Source organism: Mixophyes fleayi, chromosome 2 (genome assembly GCF_038048845.1).
Source record: "Mixophyes fleayi isolate aMixFle1 chromosome 2, aMixFle1.hap1, whole genome shotgun sequence".
Taxonomy (NCBI): Eukaryota; Metazoa; Chordata; class Amphibia; order Anura; family Limnodynastidae; genus Mixophyes; species Mixophyes fleayi.
The window spans coordinates 337,225,397-337,249,424 of record NC_134403.1 but is presented as its reverse complement, the minus strand read 5'-3'; the positions used below and the strand labels follow the sequence as shown (position 1 = coordinate 337,249,424).

The window sequence follows — 24,028 nt, the reverse complement described above, 5'->3', positions numbered from 1 at the left end:
TTTACTAAACTGCGGGTTTGGTTGCTATAGGCAACACCTCCACTTTTTCAATCAATTCTAGCTATCATTTATCTATTACTTTCTACAAAATGACAGCTAGAATCTGATTGGTTGCTATAGGCAACATCTACACTTTTTCAAACCCGCAGCTTAGTAAATATACCCCTAAGCCTCACCCCCTGTTCTGATCAGAGTTCTGGTAATGGGCGCACATCTTCATAGTGTTATTTGGGGAACTTTTTCATTTTATATTAACTAGAACCTCTTTGGGTCGATTTCCCTAGCCAATGATATAACTGATTATATTCTGCTAGAGAGTCGTGTGGGGGAGTTTCAGTAGGAAAACAAACATTACGGCCTATTTAAGGTAAATGTGAAATGTCCGCAAAGGTAGTCTCAACCTGGGGAAGGGCCTGCTATGATACGCTTCACCCATTACTATTTATTGATGATCCCCCCCTGGCTAGCAGTATGCCTACCTTCTGCTAGGAGTCTGAGTCGGTCCAGATCCCCACCACCTCCATGGTCCAGGCAGCACTGACTGGAGAATATTGCCTATTACATAGCGGCAGCAGACAGTACATTAAATACTAAACTGCGAAATTCAAGATCTCTTCATAAATATTGTTTCTCCTTTATGGAAAAAAATGGCATATTTTCACTATATTGGTTTTTTTTTGTTTTTTTTTAAATACTTGCGACAGATTCACAATCAAACTAGATGGTGGTATTACTACTGTGCGTTTCTGTGTCAGTAAAATATTTTGTTTTCACCATTTGTAGGCTAGGATTTTATGTTAGTGATGACATTCGATGTGCGAATACTCCATGCCTCAAAAAAAAGTATGTGCAATTTTTATGTGCTTTCTGAAGCCTTTAACTTCTTCTCTAAAAATGTTTTCATTTTTTTTTCTTTGATGTACTAGATCTCATCACCTGCCTGGAGAGAGCAAGTCGGTTTTCTGAACCTGAGTACAGGTAAATGTCCAAACACAGCCAAGGTATCTTTAAAAAAGAATCCCTGTTTCCATTCCTAATATTATAAATATAAAATGAGGCGGATTACTTGTCTCTTCCTACATTACAAGAGAGAATTGCTGATCTCCACCCTGCACCATCTGGACCCTCTAGGTCTCTGTACCATCTAGGCCTTGCACCATCTTGGCCCTAGTCTCTCAATATCATGGCCTCAGTGTCTGACAGACCTCTGCACCATAGTAAACACCACTATGCCTATTGTTTCCACTTGCTGCTTTTGTCGTCGTCCCCTCCATCCCCTTTAGAATGTAAGCTGTCACGGACAGGGTCCTCTCTACCCTATGTCTCATGTCTGTACTCTCTCTCATGTCTACACTCTCTCCATCTTCCTCTCTGTCCCTGTTTTGACTTATACTACAGGGTGATTCAAAAGTCGCAGTACACCCTTTTATTTCAAAAACTCTACAGGAAATTGGGAAACCTGAATACTCCAGTAAGGTATGGGTGACGTGGTCTATCTTTTACGGTATGTACCAAACATGGGCGCCATCTTGAAATCGGCCAATCGGCCCAATTCCTGTAGGGTTTTTGAAATAAAAGGGTGTACTGCGACTTTTGAATCACCCTGTACATTGTTTTTATGTGCCATGCAGTGTGTTGTGTTAATTACCGGTACATGTATTATTCTGCTTATCTGTCCCCATTATTCTTATCTGCATGTCCTTGCCATTCTGTAGTTTTGTTGTATGTTCTAACCCCCTATGTATAGTGCTGTGGAAGCCTTGTAGCTCCTATATAAATTAAAGATGATTATACAAGAACTGTACATACGGCAAGGATAGATTGCGCAGATAACGTTAATATTTTCCTGGAAATGAACAGTGTCATCGAAGCTGAGTAATTGCTCTATTATATGTTGATTTATTTTTCTTGTAGGAAATACTGCCCAGCTGGGTGTCTGACACCTTTCGGGGAGATCTCGGGAACTATTCCTCTTGGTTATAGAGATGTATGTATCACAGTGTTCCTGGCTTTCCACAGGGTTCTCATACTAAATCATATCTTCATTTTGAACTGTAATATTTGTACTTTGTACTTGCACAAGGGGAAGATTGTGGGATCCAGTTTCTGAAGGTGCAACTCTGCCTTGTTACAGTAGCCACATTTATTTTATGGCCCATAATGAGTAAGTAGTAATACTATGTAAGGTATGCCAAGCAGACGGCAGAGCTGGACAAACCCCTGGGGTCCTAAGTACCCACTGCTCCTAAATAAGGGCCGCTGACTTATAACTGTTGGGTATCCTTTATATGGATGTGAATGGATGCCCATCTTCATGCTTGCTGTCTGTTCAGTTTTCTGCCTCTAACCTGTTATACAACCTCCGTAGCGCATGACTAGATCTTTCAAAGTCAGAGACTTTAAATGAAAAGTTATAATCAAAACAATTTGTCTCTGGTTTGGGAGCTGTCAAGTATTATAAGCTTTTTATAGTTGCATGATTAAACCATGTCAGATCTGAGTGCTGCACAGTCAGATCCCTCTATACCGGCACTTTACAGTGATTAACCTGATGGAATTACACATTGTTCTTTTTTTAATGCTAAGCTGAAAACATCAGAGTTTAAAAGTTCATGACTGTTATACATGTGATATGTATAATACATCCTTTAGTACTTAGTATATTCGACTGGGGTACAGCAACTGATTATTTAGATGAACATGTTTCCTTAAAGGAACATTTAACTCCTTGGATATTTACCATTGTATTGTGCAGTGCTTATCTTAAAAATGTAGAATGAGGGGAACCTGTCCAGTGACAGTGATTGTGACCACTGGGGACCATGTTGAAGTGATTCTGAACAAGATCCACGTGAGTGCAGTCTACATTGTATGGAAATGTTGCCTAGTAAGTTATACTAGTAGGAAGCCTTTAAAACAACACACTCTAATCAAACATTTCCTTGGCTATAGTTTTCTGATATTTTTCCTGCACAGTGTTTGCCAAATGTGTAAGAACTGAAGATGTTGTTTGACGTATTCTGTGAGTATAATCACACAAGTAAGGAGGAGGATAGGGATTAAGAAGGTGTTAGTAGCTGATAAGGGGATAATGTGGCAGACAAAACAATGCCTTTAATAAGTATAAGGCAGTGTGAATACATGGGAGGTGTTTGCTTGGTACTGATACATTGTATGAGATGGTAAGACCACAACGTGTTTGTCGTTTCAGTCCTCGTTGCTGTGCATGGCTGGGGTGCATGCAGGAGTAGTGTCTAATGCACTGGGTGGACCCATCAGTGTTGTAATAAGTAACGGCATTCCATATTACGAAAGCGCTCTGGCGAACAACATCACATCTGTACCGTAAGTATTGGTCCTTGGACCCTTGGTGTTCTTGGACACCCTATGAGGGTCTTTAACAAATGGGATCATGTCAACGTCTGTAATGCCCCTGCATGTTAGGAATTGATAGGTAAAGTCTGGTACACCAAAAAAAAAAGGGTGGTATATTCGTACCTTGGCCGATGGGTAGTGTTGGTGTGAAGCAGCTCAGTCTTCCTTTCACTAGAATAAATACTTATTTCTCTTTACTTCTAAGCTGCCTATCGCCAGTTGGACACTCCGCCTATATGTTGATTTTCTGATTAAAATCTATTATTATTTAAGCCCCCCCCCCCCCCCTTACCTGCGACACCTACTGTTCATTTGCTCTATTTAGTTATTGGCAGAAGACCCAGCTAGATAGGAGTTCCTACTGCTGAGATAGTTTAATGTCACAAACGGATGCCATCTTCTCTGTGGTATGGTTTTTCTCGTGTGTCCTCAACCCATCCATCATTTTATGCTCCATTAACATCTCACCCTGTGGAATAGCTGCCTTTAACAGAGCGTAAGTGAGAGGTCTGAAAATAGGGATTCATACATGTAACTTTTTAATGAGAACATAAACAATTTTGTCTTGTACACAAGGGAGCTGGAAAAAAGCGTAGACAAAACATTTTACTTTGTCCTTGATTTCACAGAACCTTTAGAATAGTGCTTATTAACGGACTCAAAGCTTCCCTAAAGCATACTGTGTGATTTAATGAGTATTCTGTGAGCTTCCATTGTGTTTCACTGGGCATTAACGCTTCGGGACCTTGCAGTCAATTTTGAAATTGATGCAGGGCAAACACTTGTGAGAAAGTCTTTTTAAGAACACTTAATGTTTAAAAATCACTCCAGTTAAGAACAAGGCCTTAGTGTTTTATTTTCACCCAAAGGCCAACAACCTCCCCACAATGACAGATGTTTATATTATTTGCCTTATTAAACAGACACAACTATCTCCAAGGTTTTTTTTGGGGGGTTTTTTTTTTAGCCCAGTTTTCTTGAGATGTAGTTTCTTTTGGATCATAGCTTGATTTCACTAGGACATAAGCGTGCATTTGTACGATCAACATTTATTTATATAGAACTAGCAAATTCTGTAGCACTTTACAATTGGAAACAAACACCGTAATTAAACAATACTGGATTATACAGACAGAGATAAGAGAGCCCAACTCACAAGCTTGCAATCTACTATCTTTCCGACAGGTATGACTACCTCAGTTGGACACTGCAACGTATAGATCTATTTTTGCAAAACCTTAATTTTAGTTTAAATTTACCCTGAAACTTTCCCTATAATGTTACTGGGTTTTTTTTCAGTTCATTACATAATGTTTCCCTTTGCTTCTTACAGGGGCTCCTTGTCTACAACTCTCTTCACATTCAAGACTAGTGGTATGTTAATTTTTTTTGTTACCATTTGGTTATGGTAAAGTCAATAGAGAGTTGAAATTTTTAGTAAGATGAAATGTATTATTTTTCCTTTTAAACTTTCCAATATGAAGTCTCTTTGTCCGGGCTACCCCGGTTTGCCGCCGTATCGGACGTGTACACTCCACAGGTGGAGAATTCGCTGGTTAGTAACCTCGAGAACACCACTGAAATTGAAAAGACAATGAATAACACTGCCAATATAACTGTGCATATAATGTGTGAAATGCACATACGTACACGTCACAGGCACCGTATAGAAACATTTGGGCTACATGCCTATGTCATTGCAGAAATTAAACCGTAAACACTTTTGAAAAAGTCCCTAATATACCTGCTTTGCCAATATAATAAAAGCAAATTACCTGGCGTCCCATAACTTTGTGTTTTACATAACACAAAATTACCAGCCATTTAATTCTAAAATGTTATAAATCTGTCAAACGACACTTAACACTTTGTAGTGAATAAATAATGACAAAATGTAAGACCGTATGAAGAAGCCATGCGTGAAATAGTAAAACGTACACCCCATGATTCAGTAGTATAAGCTCCTTTAGTAGCAATAACTTGAAGTAATCATTTTCTGTATGAGTGTCTTGCATGGCATTTGAGAGACTTTGACACACTCCCTGCTCATGTTCATTAGGGGGAATTCAGTTCCGGCAGCGTGTTGCGGAATCCCTCCAGAACGGTCATGAAGGCACTCCGCAGCAATGTACCATCACAGATTTGTCCTCGCACCCTCCAGAAGTGCACAGGAACATCTGTGATGTTCAAGTACTGTAGTGTACAGAAGGGAGCACAGCCAGATATCACCGTGATGTCTGGCAGCTAATCGCGTGGAAGTGAATTCCCCCCATTTGTGTTTGTGGGCATTTATTTATGCACAGCTCCTGCATGGTCCCGCCACAGCATCTCAGTAGGGTTGAGGTCTGGTCTATGATTGGCAGAAGTCTGATTCTTTTCTTTTTCAACCAGTCATCTGTAGTTTTCTGGTGTGATTAGATCATTATTTTATTGCACGTTCCAATTTCAGCAGAGCATCAGTTGTCTTTATAGGTGGCCTCATGTTTTCCTCTAGAATACTCTGGTATGAGAGGATTTCATGGGTGTACTTTGGTGATTTTGAGGTGTGTACTGGGCCTGTGACTGCAAAACAAACCCAAATCACCACGCATCCACCACAGTGCTTACATGTCGGTGTGATGTTCTTGTGGTGATACGATGTGGTTTGGTTTTTGCCAAACATAACTTTAGGCATAAACACCAGACAACTCAATTTTGGTCTTGTCTGTCCAGAGGACATTGTTCTAGAAGACTTGTATATCTTTCAGATGCAACTTTGCAAACCTAAATTGTCTGTAATGTTATGGTTTTTCCTGGCTACCCTTACATGCCATACTTGCTCAGTTTTATCTCCACTGGTAGTGTTGAGAACTTTACCTATACCATGTTAGCTGTGACCTGTATTCTCCTGGATGTAGCTTTTGGGGTCTTTGCAATTTCATGGAGCACCAATCTGATTTCTGGGTGAATTTGCTGGGACACCCACTACTGGAGACATTGCCAACTGCCTAAAACGTTCTCTGCTTTTAATGAATCTTTTCATGATTGAAATGGCCATATAACCCCATCCTGATGGACTGAGGAGCAGCAACAATTGCTTCTTTGAGGTCACTGTGGACGTCTTTTCTCCTTGGCAAAGTGTTAACATGAACCTGAATGCTCCATATGGAAGAGACAACAGTTCTACTTTCATGTAGACATAGCAGTACTTTATGATGAAGTGCACTTGGTTCAAATTACATTCTTTATTGATTTGGAAGTTGTAAGATTGTAATTACTTTTCATACATGGCTTCTTCATAATGGCTTATATTTTAGTTGAGTAACTAAAGACAGAGTAAAATTGATTATGGGTTATTTGTCATAGGACATTAGAATTATCAAATTTCCGCACATTGCAATAAATTATGATGTCCTGATATGTAAAGCCCAGATCTCAGTGCGGGTGTACTTTCTGTTGTACAGAACTGTATGTGTGTGTATGTGGCCAAAACATTTCTCAGTAATGCAGCATTGGGACATCTGTGCTCCTTGGCCCAGGGTGTGGTGTGAGTGATTTCATTGATTCCTATGGCTATTGCAGCAAAATGAAACTGGCTATTTATGCTAGTAGTTGGTAAAAGCCACATGCACCGTCATTGCATATATGTTGTAGTTCAATACACAAGAGTTGTTTTTTAAGTTTATGCATATGTATCCATGCAAGGAACATTCATATTGTGAAGTAAGCATATGAAAAATGCACACACTTTTTTTTTTTTTTTCCCCATTTTTTGTTATGCTTAGGATGCTACGGAACTCTGGGAATGGAAAATGGTGCTCTTCTAGAATCCCAAATCACCTCCTCTTCCGTTCTGGAATGGACAGACCAGACAGGGCAGAGTAATGTTTGGAAGTCTGATAGAGCCAGATTGAAAAAGGAGGGACCGGCGTGGGCTTCGTCATTCAATGATGAACAGCAGTGGCTGCAGATTGATCTGAACAAGATAACAAAAGTCACCGGTTAGTATGGAGATTTAAGGCTTGTGGCTTTTCCAAAAATCTTGGTGAATATGTCCATTTTTGAGCCTAAATAAAATGTTGTTGCAACTTAAATTGCAGTGCCGATAGATAGATATTATTTTTTATATATATATATATATATATATATATATATATATATATATATATATATATATATATATATATATATATATATATATATATATATTGTCTATACAATGTGGGCAACCCCCTCTTGCACCCTAGTCTGTACATGGTGAGTGCAGAGGACCTATGTATGTATGTATGTGTATATATATATATATATATATATATATATATATATATATATATATATATATATATATATATATATATATATATAATGTATGTATGTGTGTGTATATGGTAGAGTAGAATATTTCTCTATTCTCTGGTGCTCTTTGCCCTTCCAGTTGTAATCACAGTGCTAGAGTTAATAACATGTTTTATGATAGATTTAAAGTCAGCGTTTTCTCTTGATAGGTATCATAACCACTGGATCCACAATATCTACTTACAACTACTATGTTTCCTCCTATAAAACGGAGTATAGTGACGATGGCCTCAAGTGGACAGTATACAGAGAGTCTAATATGGATAAAGACAAGGTAATATTCTGCATATATCCTGGGGGAGACATGGAGTGGGAATGAAACAATAATATAATGGATGAACGTCTAAGGGCTTAACTGCAGGTCTGAAATGTCAAGGAATGGTTTTTCAATCAACATATAGGATAAGTTGGTCCATTCTGAAACTATAACTTGTAACAGTCACAAGCTACATGTGTAGGTGCCCATACCTTGTCAGAAATTAAATCTATTTAACGTAACGTATATATTTATACCGCTTGCTGTATAGCTACTCACCTGCATTTGCTCCATGTTACTTTGATGGCTCGTTGTAGTCTCCAAGGAAAAGGCACTTTAATGTATGAGACATTATGTCTGAGTGATGAACGACCTTCTCATATCACTTGTTCATCCCACAAGACTGCAGCTTCCTCTCTCTGTGTAAATTGGGGTACTGTATGTCCTAAAATGTTTACAGAACAATGGCAGCATTTGTTGATGCTGTATTATTACACTTCAGCGGTGCTTATTCATGAAAGATAAAGTGAATTCACTCACCTGAGCTGTCCAGTATAGTGTAGAACAAGGGTGACGTAGTGAGGAGCTGCTGCTTTGAGTCTGCAATTGCTTGACATGCAATAGCATCTGAATAAAGGCTTTTTATACAGCAGGAGAAAAGCTCTTCAATATTTAACAGACATGGAGAATGCGCATTGAAAGCCTGATTTCAACTCCCGAGTGTACAAGCCCTTAGTCATAATTCCCCTGTAAATTTAAGGGACGACTGTAACATTGTACTTGGCTCCTCATAACTCCGGAGTGTTGTGCCAGTTAGATTTGAGAACGGGAAGAGTGAGTGGAGGCAGGGCCGGATTTCCCACTAGGCAATTGCCTAGGGCCCAGCGGTCCCCAGAGGGCCCTCCCAGGGCCGGCGGTGAAACTACCCTTTTAAAATGGACCGCTACTTATGGGCCAGTGCTATGTGCTTGCCCCCCCAGGCTAAAGTCTGCCAGCCCTGAATAGTGGTATATGTTATGCTAAAAAACTATAGTGCTATGGATTTTTTCAGGGTAGGGGCCCCAAACCAGTATCTTGCCTAGGGCCCCATGAGGTCTAAATCCGGCTCTGAGTGGAGGGCACTTTGTTTTGTCAGTGACTCATTTTTCGCATTGTACAATTTCCTGTTGTGTGACATTTTCCAGATATTCCAAGGCAACTCTGACTATTACCATGAGGTCCGCAACAACGTCATTCCTCCAATAGTGGCGAGGTTTGTGAAGATCAGACCAACAAGTTGGAACCAAAAAATCGCCATGAAGGTAGAACTGCTTGGATGCCAATTTGTTCCTGGTGAGAACCAAATTCTTGTTCTATTCAGGGGGTCATAACATGTATGGTTATGTCAATTCAGATTTTCTCCTGCAAAACTTTGTAGAACAGTATGTAACTGCACAGCATGAGCCTCTGCTTCGGAGAATTACAGTTCAGACATTTGTAAATAAGCATGTGTTCAGCAGCTCTTGTTTTATATAGTACAAGTACAAAATATAGTGGTATTTATATATCTCCTTATATTTTTTTATTTTTTTTTAAGCTCTCATTCCAAAATTAACAGCCCCTCCTGCTTTTGCTGTGCCACGTTCCAATTCTAATCCAGTTCCAGTAGAGAAGACTACCTCCCCGTCTGAGATTAAGAACATGACGATGACTCCAGAGATTACCAAAGGTAAACCTCTCCAGGCGATTGTTAGTACATAACCGTTGTTTGAGATGTGTTTAAGGGTTACAACACTGCTCACAGATTGAGCTTTTCTAGTTGACCAACACTGACTAGTATTACATAATACACATTAGTTTGACCGACAAGCTGCTCCACGGCTCATTGTAAGTGTTTATAAACATCTACAGTACTCCTGAACTTAGTACAAAGGTTGGGATTACAGTGGAAAAAGCGTGACACACCTGAAAACCATGAAAGGGTTAGAGAGCGCGATGCTTGGACAGAAATGCTTAGCTCTGCCTTATGTCAGCTGTGAGCTGCCTGATTCCACTCCTGGAATGTTGGGGATGACATCAGAGTGCTGTGAACTCTGCAAGTATTACTCTGACTCATCCAGTAAGGAGGGAAAGTCAGAGTATCATCGTTAACTCTCTGCCTCCCACTGGGGCCTGCATCCTGCCTTTTCACTTTCTGATCCCTGTGTTAGGAAAATGTTATGTACAGGCTACAGTCTTAAAACTAGGCCATCCTGGGCCCTCAGCATTGTGTCTGTGTGCACAGCTGTTGAAGTGCACATTTAGAAGTGGTGTTATGGACAATGTAATGGGACTATAATGGAAGGGAATGTGATGGCTTTACAATGAAGTGGTGATATGGCATATCTCCGTATCCGCCCCCACTTCCACCGTTGAGTATATGTACACATAAGGGCGTATTTTAAAGAATAAATCTATTTGCATGTGGGAGTAGTGATTTTTTTTTTTACATTGGATTCATCCATCTATACATTTTGTTTTTGTTTTTTTTGTAAACAAGTATCAATAATATGAATGTATTTATGTTGACATCAGAAAATAGTCACTTGCATTAAAGAAAAGAAACGCACGTTGCATTTGCATGATCAGTGTTTCACAATATATTGTGGAGACCTAATATTTCATTAACATATTTTTGCAGTGTTTCTATACTGATGGAGCGGGGTTTATTGAACATGTATGTTCTGGCAAACCGCTCCAACTTGCTTAAATGCAGTAGTAAGGTACATCTGCAGATCCAATCATTCTGATGGGCTCTGTACTCTTCAGTTGTGCTGTGGTGATGTACTAAGCAGAGATACCCCACCACAGTATAACATGTAATAAGTCCTGCTCCATCTGTAAGCATCTGTTGTACTCACGCTGTTCAGTCTTCCTAGGTGAGTGTACCCAGCCTAAGTAAACCTATGGCAACAATCACATGTAAAATGCATTAGCCACTGAGTAAGACCAAAACACACTTACAACTTATTTTCCTTGTACACATAAATTCCTGTGTTTAGTACAGTATTTACAGTCTGTATTTATAATTAGATCAGGGATTAACCATCTGTAAAAGTCATGTTTGCTGTAACTACAACTTGTCTGGCTGAGAGGAGGCTGCAGACGTTTGCCAAGTGTACTGTGAAATTGTTGCTCTTGTTATATTGGTGACCCAGAAGAGGTTACTCCTCCCAACACCTACACAAGAATGTGGTCTCTAATTGGCGTGTAAACTGCTCTTCTTGTTTTTAACGGATTACAGATGTACCCTGGGCAACCATCCTGGTCCCGGCGTTGGTCATGGTCTGCACGAGCGTCATACTGCTGCTGGTCTGCGCCTGGCACTGGAGAAATAGGTGGGTCAGACTGTGTCCTGCGTAATTATGTGCTGTTTATCTCTGTTTAATGAACAAACGTCTGTTACCAGTGAAGGAGTGTAATGATACATTGAAAGGCCTGCGCAATTGTACGATGAAGATTTCATGTTAAATAAGTGTTGATCTGATAATTCTCCTGCTTCATTCTCATGTGTTTTATATATAACCCTTTTGAAGTGATTCCTGCGTCTATTCTGTAACTTTTTTTTTACGGGACCCCAAGTGTCAATGTCCAGGGACCCAATACAGGTGGTTTTCAGTAGAATATACAGTATATCAGAAGAACCCCAAACTGTTATATGACCCAACTGGAGTCTCCATAGACAGGTTGCACAACGTTGCTTTAGTTTAATTGTGAGTAGATCGTACTTGTTAATTGAAAACACGTCAACCACCTTTTAACCATGTTAGATTTACAATATATATAGGTAGTGGACAAAATCTAAAAATACTTGAAAAATAAATAGGGGAGCATGTAAACAGCCAGGGCCCCAACTCTGGGGATACTTACACAAATGACATCTCAGCATGGTCAAGATCATGTATAGAAATGCTGGACTGTCCTGGTTGCCTCTAACTATGCTTAGCATGACTGCAGGGAAGACCTCAGTGACTTTGTTTGTTCACCTGTGGAAGGAGCGCTGGTGTCGGTTAGTGTTATGGAACTCCAGGAAAAATAAACATAATCCACAGAGGGCAGCGGTGTCCGGAAGCATGTGCTCCGGAATTGTGATAACTGTGCATTCATTCAGAGTGCAAGGCAAGGTGTTTTGACAAGTCACTGCAGATCAGTTTGACTTTTAATTTCAACCTGTGGCATGAAGAGACATTTTCATAAAAATGGTTTGACGAGAGCTTCAAGGAGCGGGGTATCCAAGTCTGGTTGCAATGTATAAACCACTCCTCACTCCGGGCAATGCAATGTGCTGCAAAGAGTATAGGAGATGGACTAATGGGGGATGAATGGGCAATCTGACCATATCAAGTTCAACATATGGACGAGTGCACTTGTGGCACCGACCTTTACACCTTCAGCGCGTTATTTCCAACAGTGATGGGTTCTGTTGTTTCCATAAGGCTTCCAGGTATATTTTCATGACATGGTTTGGGTGCAGTCATTCCCTTAGAAGTCCAAAGCTCACCCATGTTGCAGCAGTTCTTACCTTACAGGCAGAGATGATGGACAAGGGCCCCTGAGGTTTAATGCACATTGATGTTGTCCATATGTAATGGCTTTCTTGGCCCCCAGCTGTGAACCTAATCCAGCAGTTATAGGATATAGTGTGTTTTCCTCCACAATCAGCCACCATCAGGCATCCGTTGGACGACTTCCTTGCCGTGCCACAGCTCATAAAGGCCATATTAGCCACATGTGGTAGCCTAGCGTCCTATTAACAGACTTTTATTCTCGTGTTTCTACTATTTTGTCCACTAACTGTATGCAAACACCTGCAAATTATGATTGGTTGATTTAGGTTTTTAATTTTTTTGTTTTTCTTCTTACCAAACTCTACTATGCACATTTATGTGCAATTTTTTTAATTTTGATAACAAATTGCACAAATGTTAACTTACACATTGCTTGATTACCTACCACCTCAAATTGGGGTAACTTTCACCTGAGAATGATACATTCTATTGAAGAGAACCGAGGTTGTTTTTAAACCTATGAGTATTTTATAAAATACTTTTGTACTTATTGACCATGAAGAGGTATACCATTACTAAGTATAAACAGAGGGAATGTAGGCATGATCGACTGAATAAATGTCTGTAGAAATCACTTAATATATTTTCACTGGTTTGAGACTCCTGAAATTGCTTCAGTAATAGTGAAATGAGCAATTTGAAAATTGATAACTTTTTTTTTTTTAAATTTATATTTCAATGGTCAATCCATTTCAGTGGAGCTTGCAGTGTGCACGCAACCTATAGAAACCCCATTGATACAGATGGGAACAGCGTTGGTAACAAACAAATAAAATGAGCATCCCAATGATTCCCAAATCCCTTTTCGATTACACCAAAATGGTAATAAAAGAAGCAAACCCAGATCACTTTAAAATAAAATACAATTAAATAAAAAAAAAACCAAATCCTTGTTCACTACTTTGTTAAATATAAAATAAAATCTTTGTTCTTTATCTGCTGTTTTTAATTTAGTTAAAAAGGTGGACTAAGCAACTTTTATTAGTTTATACCAATCTTTCTTCACTTGATGTACTTGTACCCTTATTAATAATTTTTTTTAAAAAAATGTCGTCTATCCAAAAATCAAAGTTGTTTGTTACTAAACACTTAGACATTCTGGGTACTGTGTAAATATTTACATACAAAAGGGGGTTGTAAGAATGTACAAAGAAATGCTGACCCAACCAATAGATCACTGCTACACCACTGCCATCTGCAGGCACACGATGATATAACATTCCAACCAATCTTAGGAGACGTGATACAGTAACAATCAGAAGTTGTATGTTTTTGGGGACATTTTGTTTTGTTAACTTTGCACAAATTGCCTGTGTCTTCATTACATCTGTGTTTGTTGCTGCAGCACCATAGTGCTATAGTAAGAAGGTTTCAGATAGAATCCTGCTATAAACTGTTTGTACCGATAATTTCTCTGGTATAAGATTACCAATCCCTCTAAATTGGAGGTCAGAAAGATCCATGTAGCCATCAAAAAAGAGAGCAAAACAAAACGGGTATCTGTTGATAAAAATCTAATGTAATAACCTGGTGCAATCCTGGAAGTGATATCGGAAAATGTACTAGATGTATTGTCCTGAAACTTCCCGGGAGTGATCAGTGACCCATGATCCTTTACTATAACAAAGTTTTATATTTTTAGCCATTTTCAGAGAAGTGTTGTGTTAGTGTGTACATTGCTCCTTAACTAATACTTTCACTGAAGAAAAATATCTCTTGTCCATATATCCACGTTTCATGTCCAACGCTGTCTGTAACTGCGTCACGGATTGGCACTATATGAAGCAACCATCTAATTCATGCATTCTGTATTCATTTTGCTTAATACTGACACTTTTTTTTTTTTTTTTTTTTTTTTATTTAATATATTTATTCTATTACCCAATGTTGCTTTATTTCAAATCACATTTCTATTCGTATCTGCTTTTTTTTTTTTTTTACTTTTTATTTCCTTGTCTGTATGCATAACTAAGAAATGTGTGTTGACATCCCTGTCTGCATAATACTGCTACATTGTTTGTATCCTTAAAAGCAAAATCGATTTAACTTAATCTTCATATTCTCAGAAAGAAGAAGGCTGAAGGGACGTATGACTTGCCGTCCTGGGATCGTGCAGGTAAAAACAATGTTATTTCAATCAGTGTGCGGATTTTGTATTTTTTTTAATGGTTATGATTTTGTTCGTCATTTGGCCACAGTCAGTGGAATTCCTAAGTCTCTAGAGGTGCCCATATAAGCTGCAATGTCAAGGATCATCATTGTATATTGTGGAGAATACGGTAGGAAGATGACCGCTGATGGGTCGTGTATAGTTGTGTTCACACGGTCATTGTTTGACCACACTAACAGAGGCTGTAGGTCCACGTGCTTGGTCCTACAATGGCCACACTGAGATATAGATGGAGGGGGGGAGGGTACATCAATATGTACAGAGTGTACAGTCCTGACCAAAAGTTTTGAGAATAACACAAGTATTGCTGCTTCAGTGTTACAGACCTTTTGGGCAGATGTTACTATGGTATTCTGAAGTAAAATTCAAAGCATTTAATAAGTGTCAAATGCTTTTATTGACAATTATATTACGTTTATGCAAAGAGTCAATATTTGCAGTGTTGACCCTTCTTTTTGAAGACCCGAGCCACTTATCACTTCTGGTTTATGGCAAGGTGCTCCATCATGCTGGAAAAGGCATTTTTCATCACCAAACTGTTCTTGGATGGTTGGGAGAAGTTGCTCTTGGAGGATGTTTTGGTACCATTCTTTATTCATCGCTGTGTTCTTAGGCAAAATTGTGAGTGAGCCCACTCCCTTGGTTGCGAAGCAACCCCACACATGAATGGTCTCAGGATGCTTTACTGTTGGCATGACACAGTACTGATGGTAGCGCTCACCTTTCCTTCTCCGGACAAGCGTTTTTCCAGATGCCCCAAACAATCGGAAAGGGGATTCATCAGAGAAAATGACTTTACCCTAATCCAGTCCAATCCCTGTTCCTTTTTCATAATATAATTCTGTCCCTGATGTTTTTCCTGGAGAGAAGTGGCTTCTTTGCTGGCCTTCTTGACACCAGGCCATCCTCCGAAAGTCTTCGCCTCACTGTGCATACAGATGCACTCACACCTGCCTGCTACCATTTCTGAGCAAGCTCTGCACTGGTGGTGCCCCGATCCTGCAGTTCAATCAACTTTAGGAGACGGTCCTGGTGCTTGCTGGACGTTCTTGGGTGACCTAAAGCCTTCTTCACAACTATTGAACCTCTTGCCTTGAAATTCTTGATGATCTGATAAATGATTGATTTAGGTGCAATCTTACTAGCAGTGATATCTTTGCCTATGAAGCCCTTTTTGTTCAAAGCAATGATGACTGCACGGGTTTCCTTGCAGATAACCATGGTTAACAGAGGAAGAACAATGATTTCAAGCACCACCCTCCTTTTCCAGTCCAGTCTGTTATTCCAACTCAGTCAGCATGACCGTGATCTCCAGCCCTGTCCTCTTCAACACTCTCACCTGTGTTAATGAGAGAATCACTGACCTGATGCCAGCTGGTCCTTTTGTGGCAGGGCTGAAATGCAGTGGAAATGTTGTTTTTGAGATAAAGTTAATTGTCATGGCAAAGAGGGACTTTGAAATTAATTGCAATTCATCTGATCACTCTTCATGACATTCTGGAGTACATGCAAATTGCCACCATAAAAACTGAGGCAGCAGACTTTGTGGAAAATAATTTGTCATTCTCAAAACTTTTGGCCATGACTGTAACATCTAGAGTGTTGACACAGCCGCAAGCTTTAGTTCACCATGAACACCATTAAAATGTATATATATTAGCGTTTAATTCCTTCCCTCCGTTATTTGCAGGCTGGTGGAAAGGAATGAAACAATTCCTTCCCGCCAAATCGGCAGAACACGAGGAGACTCCGGTGAGGTACAGTAGCTGTGAAGTCAGCCGTCTGAGGTCAAGAGAAGTGGCGGCCATGTCAGCAGGTAGCGGCCTTTACTGGACCTTCCTTTGTTTCGACACAACTTTAATAAACGTTCTATTATATATTCACACTAAGCATATTAATAAAACAGAGACATGCAAAATAGAAAATTAGCCATGAGAGAGGTATTGGGGTCCCCCTAAAAGGCAGGGGTGTCCAAATTCTGTTGCCTTACAAATAGCATTTTTTTAATGGAAATTTTAACATGATGCACAAGTACTTCACAGATAAGATGGCTCAAAGTAGTGACTGACCTTCCAAATGTGGTCATGTACCTGGTCCCTGGATTACTAAGTAGAAATGTTTTTATTTTTACAGAATACGCCCAGCCCTTAGTTGGGGGAGCAGTCGGCACCTTGCATCAAAGATCAACCTTCAAACCAGAGGAAGGAAAAGAACCGGGATATGCCGATCTGGATTCCTACAACTCCCCAGACCAGGATATTTATCATGCCTACGCAGAACCACTGCCAACCAGCGGGCCAGAATATGCCACTCCAATAATAATGGATATGTCCGGGCATCCTACCGGAACAATGTGCCTGCCGTCAACATCCACGTTTAAATCTACCGGGAGCCAAGCGCCTACACTAGTGGGGACATACAACAAACTATTATCTAGGACAGACAGTTCCGCTTCCACACAGGTACTATACGACACTCCGAAGGTGACACCGGGATCGTGTGCGGTGGAGGAGATGGTCTACCAGGTGCCACAACCAGCAGCAAGCAAGGATGTACCTCCATAAGGGGAAATCCAGGGGCACAGACTTTTCAGTGTATTTTATTTGAACAAAATGGCTTTATTTTCTACGAGCACATCGCGTATTGTGTGTCCATAAAAAAAGAGTAGATTTTAGTCACATTCTTAAAATTATTTGAAACAAAGATTTCAACCACTGTTCACAAGCTTTATACAGAAACACTAAATTACTTAACAAAAACACCTATGGAATTGTGCGCGGATCAGCAGGAAGAAGATACGCTCTGGAGAAGTGATTGATCTGTAATGCTGGCTCCTGATTGGTTACTTCTCATTGTCCACAGAATGTTGACGTGTCAGGCACTGTTTCTTATACGTTGTTCTGCTTTACAAACATGTTTCTGGTGCTGATCTCCACATTATGTTACGTTATTGTAGTTTATGGCATCACTATCAATATCGGCCTCGGAAATTGAAGCTTTGGGAGTTATACAATTAACATGCCAATATTTATTTACTGTCTGTTTATCCTACTGAGCTCTGCTTAGGGCAGCATGATAGAAGCAATTGTACTGGCCCTCTGTGTGCGCACCTAGCCCAAAAAACACAGAAATGCTGTGATATTTTTATTTTGTGTCATTACTGGCTCTGTTTTGCTTCTCTGGTTTCAATATGTTGACAGCGACCAGCGCTTTGCCTATGGTGACCATTCATCCTGTTACTGGAGTGAGCGTTCTGGCCCCCCAGATCCTTTCATGTAACACATTCTTTTGTGTGTAATAATATCTTTGTTTTTCTGACACCGTGAGAGATGTATAAAAACTACAAAAGATTATGTTGCCCATAGAAACCATTGAGATGTCATTTTAGAAAGCAGTTAGAATGTAAAGTGTTTAGTTGTTATGGGCAATACCCCCTTTCCTACGCAGATACCTTAAATACAGTTTTCAAATGTTCCCTTATATTTTTGGCCTTCACGTGAATTTTGGGTCAATTAATTGGCCTTGATAAAACAGGATACATAAGAGTATGCAAACAGTTTCGGTATCCCTGCATTCCTCTTATCTGTGCCAGTTAGAGGCAACCAGCCTGCAAGTATTTACTAAACACAGATGAGTTACTCCAGATATGATGGAAACTGTGACCTAAATACACTGTTTACGGAGAGTATCTTTAGTTTCTTTTACTTGTCATCTAAAATGGGGAATGCGTTTTTATGTTTTAAAGGCAGAAGAATCTGTCTACAAAGTGTTTGTACCTTATCGAAATAGAAATAATCATTTTATAATTTTAATTTTTCAATCTACTGATCATTGTAAATGCCCTCAGACCCTTATACTGCAAATGGCTGTCCGATCAATATGCTCTCGCTGCAGTGATGGATGTTCTGTGTTCAGTTATGTCAGGTCTTCTTGTCCTTCAGCTTACTCTGGTATTTTAATAACCAGAACACAGAAATGCGCCACCAGTGAGCCGTCTGAAAGTGATTCCTATGTATGGAAAGGTGAGATGAGCATTGTGGAGAATTACTTGAATGGAATTTTTAGCAGTATTTTTTTTTCCAAATGGTTCTTTACAGCTGTTCCTGTCATGTGCCAGTTGTGCCAACCAAGAGACATTACCTCAGGGATGATCTCATTTAGTAAAATCTATTTCTTAAATATTGCCTTTTATTGTCCCAGCCTAGGCCCATGGCCAGAAAACAACAGTCTGTCACAAATGACCACCGGTATGGAAATAAGGATATTCAAATAAGGATACCCTGAGAAGAAAGTGATTTCCCAGTGCAGCCCTGGAATATGGGTCCCTCAGAAGTATATTATTCCCAGAGTGCATTGGTTGGAGGGAAACCCCTATGACATAGATATACGTCTAATAGCCCGATTCTTAGGCTGAGAAAGAGGCGTGGCTTTATTATAATGTGGGCGTGGATTGGGTGAATCTATGTGAATCCCTATGTCCCCCCGCCTGGGAGAGAGCATATTATATTGGTGACTTCTTCCTTCCGTACTTGGTGACAGAAGCTGCGATGTAGGGGAGAGCCAACACCAGTAAGCGTGACTCCCAACATCTAAGCTAGCACATTATATTTGTGTATAGCACGTGACCAGTTATTATGCTCTCTACGTGGTGGAGGAAGCAGAGGGCACATACACAGTGCACAAGGCATTATGTAAACAGGACTTTCTTCACAAACCTAACAGATCTTCTTTAATACATGATGGGATAGAAAGGAGGATTACTTTTTAATGAACTTTTTTTATTTTTGTTGATTTACAATAGTTCTGTAATGGAATGTTATTTTGTTAAACACAAACTAAACTTTTTTTAGTTGCTGGAACCAAATGTTACAATACCAAATAAGCATTAATAAAATAAAAGTGTAGATAAATCATAAGCGGGGTAGTAGTCATATACAGCATTAAGATATTTACATATTTAGACGCAGAGATTGTATCAGCGACCTATGGCACGGCTTGAGAACTGGGTGTATCTTTGGGAGTAAAGCTGTGCTCTCATGTAGGTTATCATTTTTCTTTTTAATAAATAATATGGAATGTGACTGATTTCAGGTTGTAGGAAGTGTAAGGTGGACAAGGCATTTGTTTATCAGATCTAGAAAGGACAGAAACGAAGGGGTATATTTACTAAACTGCAGGTTTGAAAAAGTGGAGCTGTTGCCTATAGCAACCAATTAGATTCTAGCTGTCATTAATTTAGTACATTCTACAAAATGACAGCTAGAATCTGATTGGTTGCTATAGGCAACATCTCCACTTTTTCACACCCACTGTTTAGTAAATATACCCCTTAGTCTCTAGATATGGTAATTAACCCAATGGGTATTCATCTTTTGGGGGGTTCTAAGTGAATATGTCATGCTTGATAAATGACCTGGTGCACATACCAGTGTCCACAATATTAAAATGCACCTGTCGCTTACAAGCAGTGGCGGCAGCCATATTCACCCTATCACTATCTAACTAGTGACAAAGTGCCTTGCTGATGTCACTGGTTCGTAAGGCGTTCTTATAAATATTGGTTCAGTATACACAATGGCTGATTCCGCTGTGTGGAGGTGATAATTACACTTTAGTGAGTATTCACTAGTTCCATCTCCAGCATATCGGCAAACAAAATTGTCCAGCAACTAACAAAAGCCTTTTATTGTCATAGGCTCAGAACGGTGTGATACAAAACCTATTGCAGTGGTTTAGGTGTTACATGTCTATTGTGCAGCCTAACTAACATTGTCATAGAATAATACACTTTAAATGCTAGTGCTAATAGCACTGCCCGATGATAGTATACATGGCTAAAAAGCACAGGGGGACATTACAAAGATCTATTTAGTAAACTTTACAGAACCGGCATGTACAAGGCACAGAATTTGTCATTTAATGGTAGATGAACCCTGTCACGCTGAGATTTATCCTCCAGTTGTACCATTAGTAATGCTTGAATAACCCTGTCAATGTGACTGGATATTATTGATAGGACTTTAAAATGTCAAATCATGACAGGTAGACAAAGTCATAGCTGTGTGTCTTGCTTTAATGTTCTAGGCTTTGACAGTATAGCCATTTACAACTGGTTACATGACACACAAAGCCTTGTTCATTGTAATTTGTAACAATAGCAGATATGCAGCATGCATCAGAATAGACCACACTACCGTATGTATATCGTATGTGGCTCGTTGTGACTGGCTGACCTGACTTACCCTAGTTATACCACTCAGCTGCTGGACTTTGTTGTGTTACTTCTACAGTATTTCTGTAATGTGATCAACAGTTTATACGGCTTGTATTAAAAATACTAAAGCTTTGTTCACACCGGCACTTTGCAGAGTTTTCATACCAAATGTAACGGAACACAAGGGAACTGCCCGATCATACTGCAGGCACTGAGATTCTGGAGTCTGCTAGTGGGATCAGTAATCTCTGAATCAGTGCTTGTACGTTGCATTCTATGCAGAGCGCGGTATGAGAACATTCTCTGCCAGTGCTGGACTAAGCCTAATAGTTTGTTAGGAATTTCCAAAAACACCCGTGCAAAAATGTTTACCTGAGCTACTACTAAAGGTGAATGTAAAGCTGTAGTTCTGTTTTTTGATGGGATAGTAAGATGTACAGTTGTGCTTGGCTTCAATTTCAAGAAATCTTTATTTCCTTTTGGATTTCTTAATTGTCAGCCATTTGAAAAGCTAAAGCCGTAGTTACTCAGTCAGTTTCCACTGGCCAAGTCCTTTCCGTACTGAAGTCCATGGTGAAACCGTTATTCCTGGGGCTCCTCCATTTTGAGTACTATATATAGTGCCTGCAAATCATTTTTGGGTTAACACTTTAGATTGGCTGCAGGGGGGTGGTGTGATTGGGAAGACCAATAAGAAGCTGGAATTTCAGATCGCAGCTTCTTATTGGTCCACGCAGCCCATAGCATTTGACCAAGTCTGTGAGACGAAAGATGGAGACCTAACACCCTGGGGAAAAAAGTTGCATGGACCAAGCCCTGGGTCTCTGGTGAGGGGTAGTGTGACTTATTGTCACCTTACCCTGGTACCGCTGCTTTAAGTTGGGCACAGAATAAAATAGGGATATGTGTAACTGAAAATATTGGGGTTTTCTAAATATCTTTGTGTATAATACACTCTGCAATCAGATCTAATACGTATAGCAATGGGCTTTTCTTTTTATCCCCCTTATGTATCAATTTTTTTCTGGATCGGAGCTTTGCGATTATAAGACAATGCAGGTTATTTACCCACAATCCAAATGTGCAGTTACCCAATAACCAATGTAAGCAAAAACCAAATGTCTCATTGCTGTGGATATTTATACTTTGTTAGTAAATAGCCGTCAATATAGCGTTAAACTCTCTTACACAGATCTTTATCTGAAACTGCTGGCGTTGAATGTGAACAGACTGTTTACTTATTCAGGTACTGAAACAAAATCATTCACTGTAGTAATCCTTATAACGGCGACAAAATCTTAGATTATTTTTTTTTTTGTATCATTCATCTGCTTAGAAGCTGCAGATAAAATGGACACAACTTGTTTCAGGTTTTTTTGTCCTATGTAAATGTGCGTTTTCCATCCGCAGTGCTCTCTGAATGTAATTTGTTTGAAATTGGCATGTACTGTAGGCACATTGTATCTGTATATGTTGTTAGACTGTAGATTGTATAAAGGAAGAAAGTTCTATGTGTTTTGAAAAAAAAAAAAAAATTGTACATAAAATAAAAAATTTTGTGAGAAATTTGATAATTTTTTTTTATTATTATCTGTAATCTTAATAGGGTTATACATACTTGACCAGTCGTAGATTGCATTTATGTTTGTAAATGGGTTCCAGTTAAATGCACAACAGTAATGCAGCCTCCTGTGTGAAATTAGACCGGTAGTGTGTCAATGGAATCGTACAGTGTGTTTGTTTGCTGCATCTGAGACAAAAACACCTGATTGCACTTGGCCATTGTGTTATTTCCACTTTACTTTTCATCCAGGACAGTATTTCCTAAACCCCTAACAGTGCATATTTTCCATATCTCTCTGCTGGAGCACAGGTGTAATCATACTTGCCAACTCTCCCGGAATGTCCGGGAGACTCCCAAAATTCGGGACAGACTCCCGGGACAGCAGGTAAGTCTCCTGCATCCCGAACCTGCCTAGCCTAAATTTGCGTCATTTTGGCCCAACCCCCTGCAACAAAACGACATTCCCGTCGAGTTGGCGGGGCCAAAATGACGCACCCACCCCCTCCCGCCCTCTAGTCACGCCTCTCTCCCGGAATACACTTGCCGTAAGTTGGCAAGTATGGGTGTAATCATTACAGGCTGATACATTCTGAAAGATCCACAGGTGATATTATTTCACTTGTCACCCTGAGAACATACACTGTTAGGGGTCCTTGAGGACTGGGTTTGGGAAACACCAATCTAGGAGTTAATCTGAATAGAAATTATTTTTATTTTGTATTTTATAATGTCCTCGTCACTGAGACTTTTCATGAGATTGCACCTTCCCAGATTCAGGCAGCATAGTTTGCACTCCCCCCCCTGACTGATTTCAGGTGTTTACTGAATATCAGTCAAGATCAGACACTGTACCAGCAGCTACACTCTTCTGTCTCTCCAGCAGTAGGTATTTACTGCTAGCTCGAGTGGGATTGCATAGGTTTTGTCTATTGATACCTGTTTCAGTTTTTAATATTGTGTACACTGTATCTGCTGGTTTTTCTTGCTCTTTCTCATCAGGTTGGATAAAGAGGTTTCTGACTACATGACCTTCGGGGAGGTGCAGGTACATGTAGCATAATTTGCACTCACCCCCTGTCAGGTTTCAGGTGTGTACTGAATATCAATATATAGTCATGGCCAAAAGTTTTGAAAATGACACAAATATTATTTTTCACAAAGTCTGCTGCCTCAGTTTTTATGATGGCTATTTGCATATACTCCAGAATGTCTTGAAGAGTCATCAGATGGATTGCAATTAATGGCAAAGTCCCTTTTTGCCATGACAATGAACTTTACTCCAAAAGCAACATTTCCACTGCATTTCAGTCCTGCCACAAAAGGACCAGCTGACATCAGGTCAGTGATTCTCTCATTAACACAGGTGAGAGTGTTGACGAGGACAAGGCAGGAGATCACGGTCATGCTGATTGAGTTAGAGTAACAGACTGGAAGCTTTAAAAGATGGGTGATGCTTGAAATCACTGTTCTTCCCCTGCTAACCATGGTTAGCTGCAAAGAAACACGTGTAATCATTGCTTTGCACAAA

At 39.8% G+C, this 24,028-nt stretch overlaps 1 protein-coding gene across 1 annotated transcript in view; it reads left to right on the top strand.

The window, feature by feature from the left end:
* The window catches only part of DCBLD2 (discoidin, CUB and LCCL domain containing 2), a 76,081-nt gene extending 53,579 nt beyond the window's left edge, over positions 1-22,502 (top strand). Inside the window, exons 4-15 of the mRNA XM_075197018.1 lie at positions 927-978; positions 1,915-1,987; positions 3,212-3,345; positions 4,709-4,749; positions 7,140-7,355; positions 7,860-7,984; positions 9,151-9,298; positions 9,543-9,674; positions 11,229-11,322; positions 14,619-14,668; positions 16,413-16,538; positions 16,856-22,502. Coding sequence (XP_075053119.1) covers positions 927-978; positions 1,915-1,987; positions 3,212-3,345; positions 4,709-4,749; positions 7,140-7,355; positions 7,860-7,984; positions 9,151-9,298; positions 9,543-9,674; positions 11,229-11,322; positions 14,619-14,668; positions 16,413-16,538; positions 16,856-17,286 — 1,622 coding nt within the window. The 3' untranslated portion in view covers positions 17,287-22,502. The remainder of the gene's footprint in view (positions 1-926; positions 979-1,914; positions 1,988-3,211; positions 3,346-4,708; positions 4,750-7,139; positions 7,356-7,859; positions 7,985-9,150; positions 9,299-9,542; positions 9,675-11,228; positions 11,323-14,618; positions 14,669-16,412; positions 16,539-16,855) is intronic.
* The last annotated feature ends 1,526 nt before the right edge of the window (positions 22,503-24,028 follow it).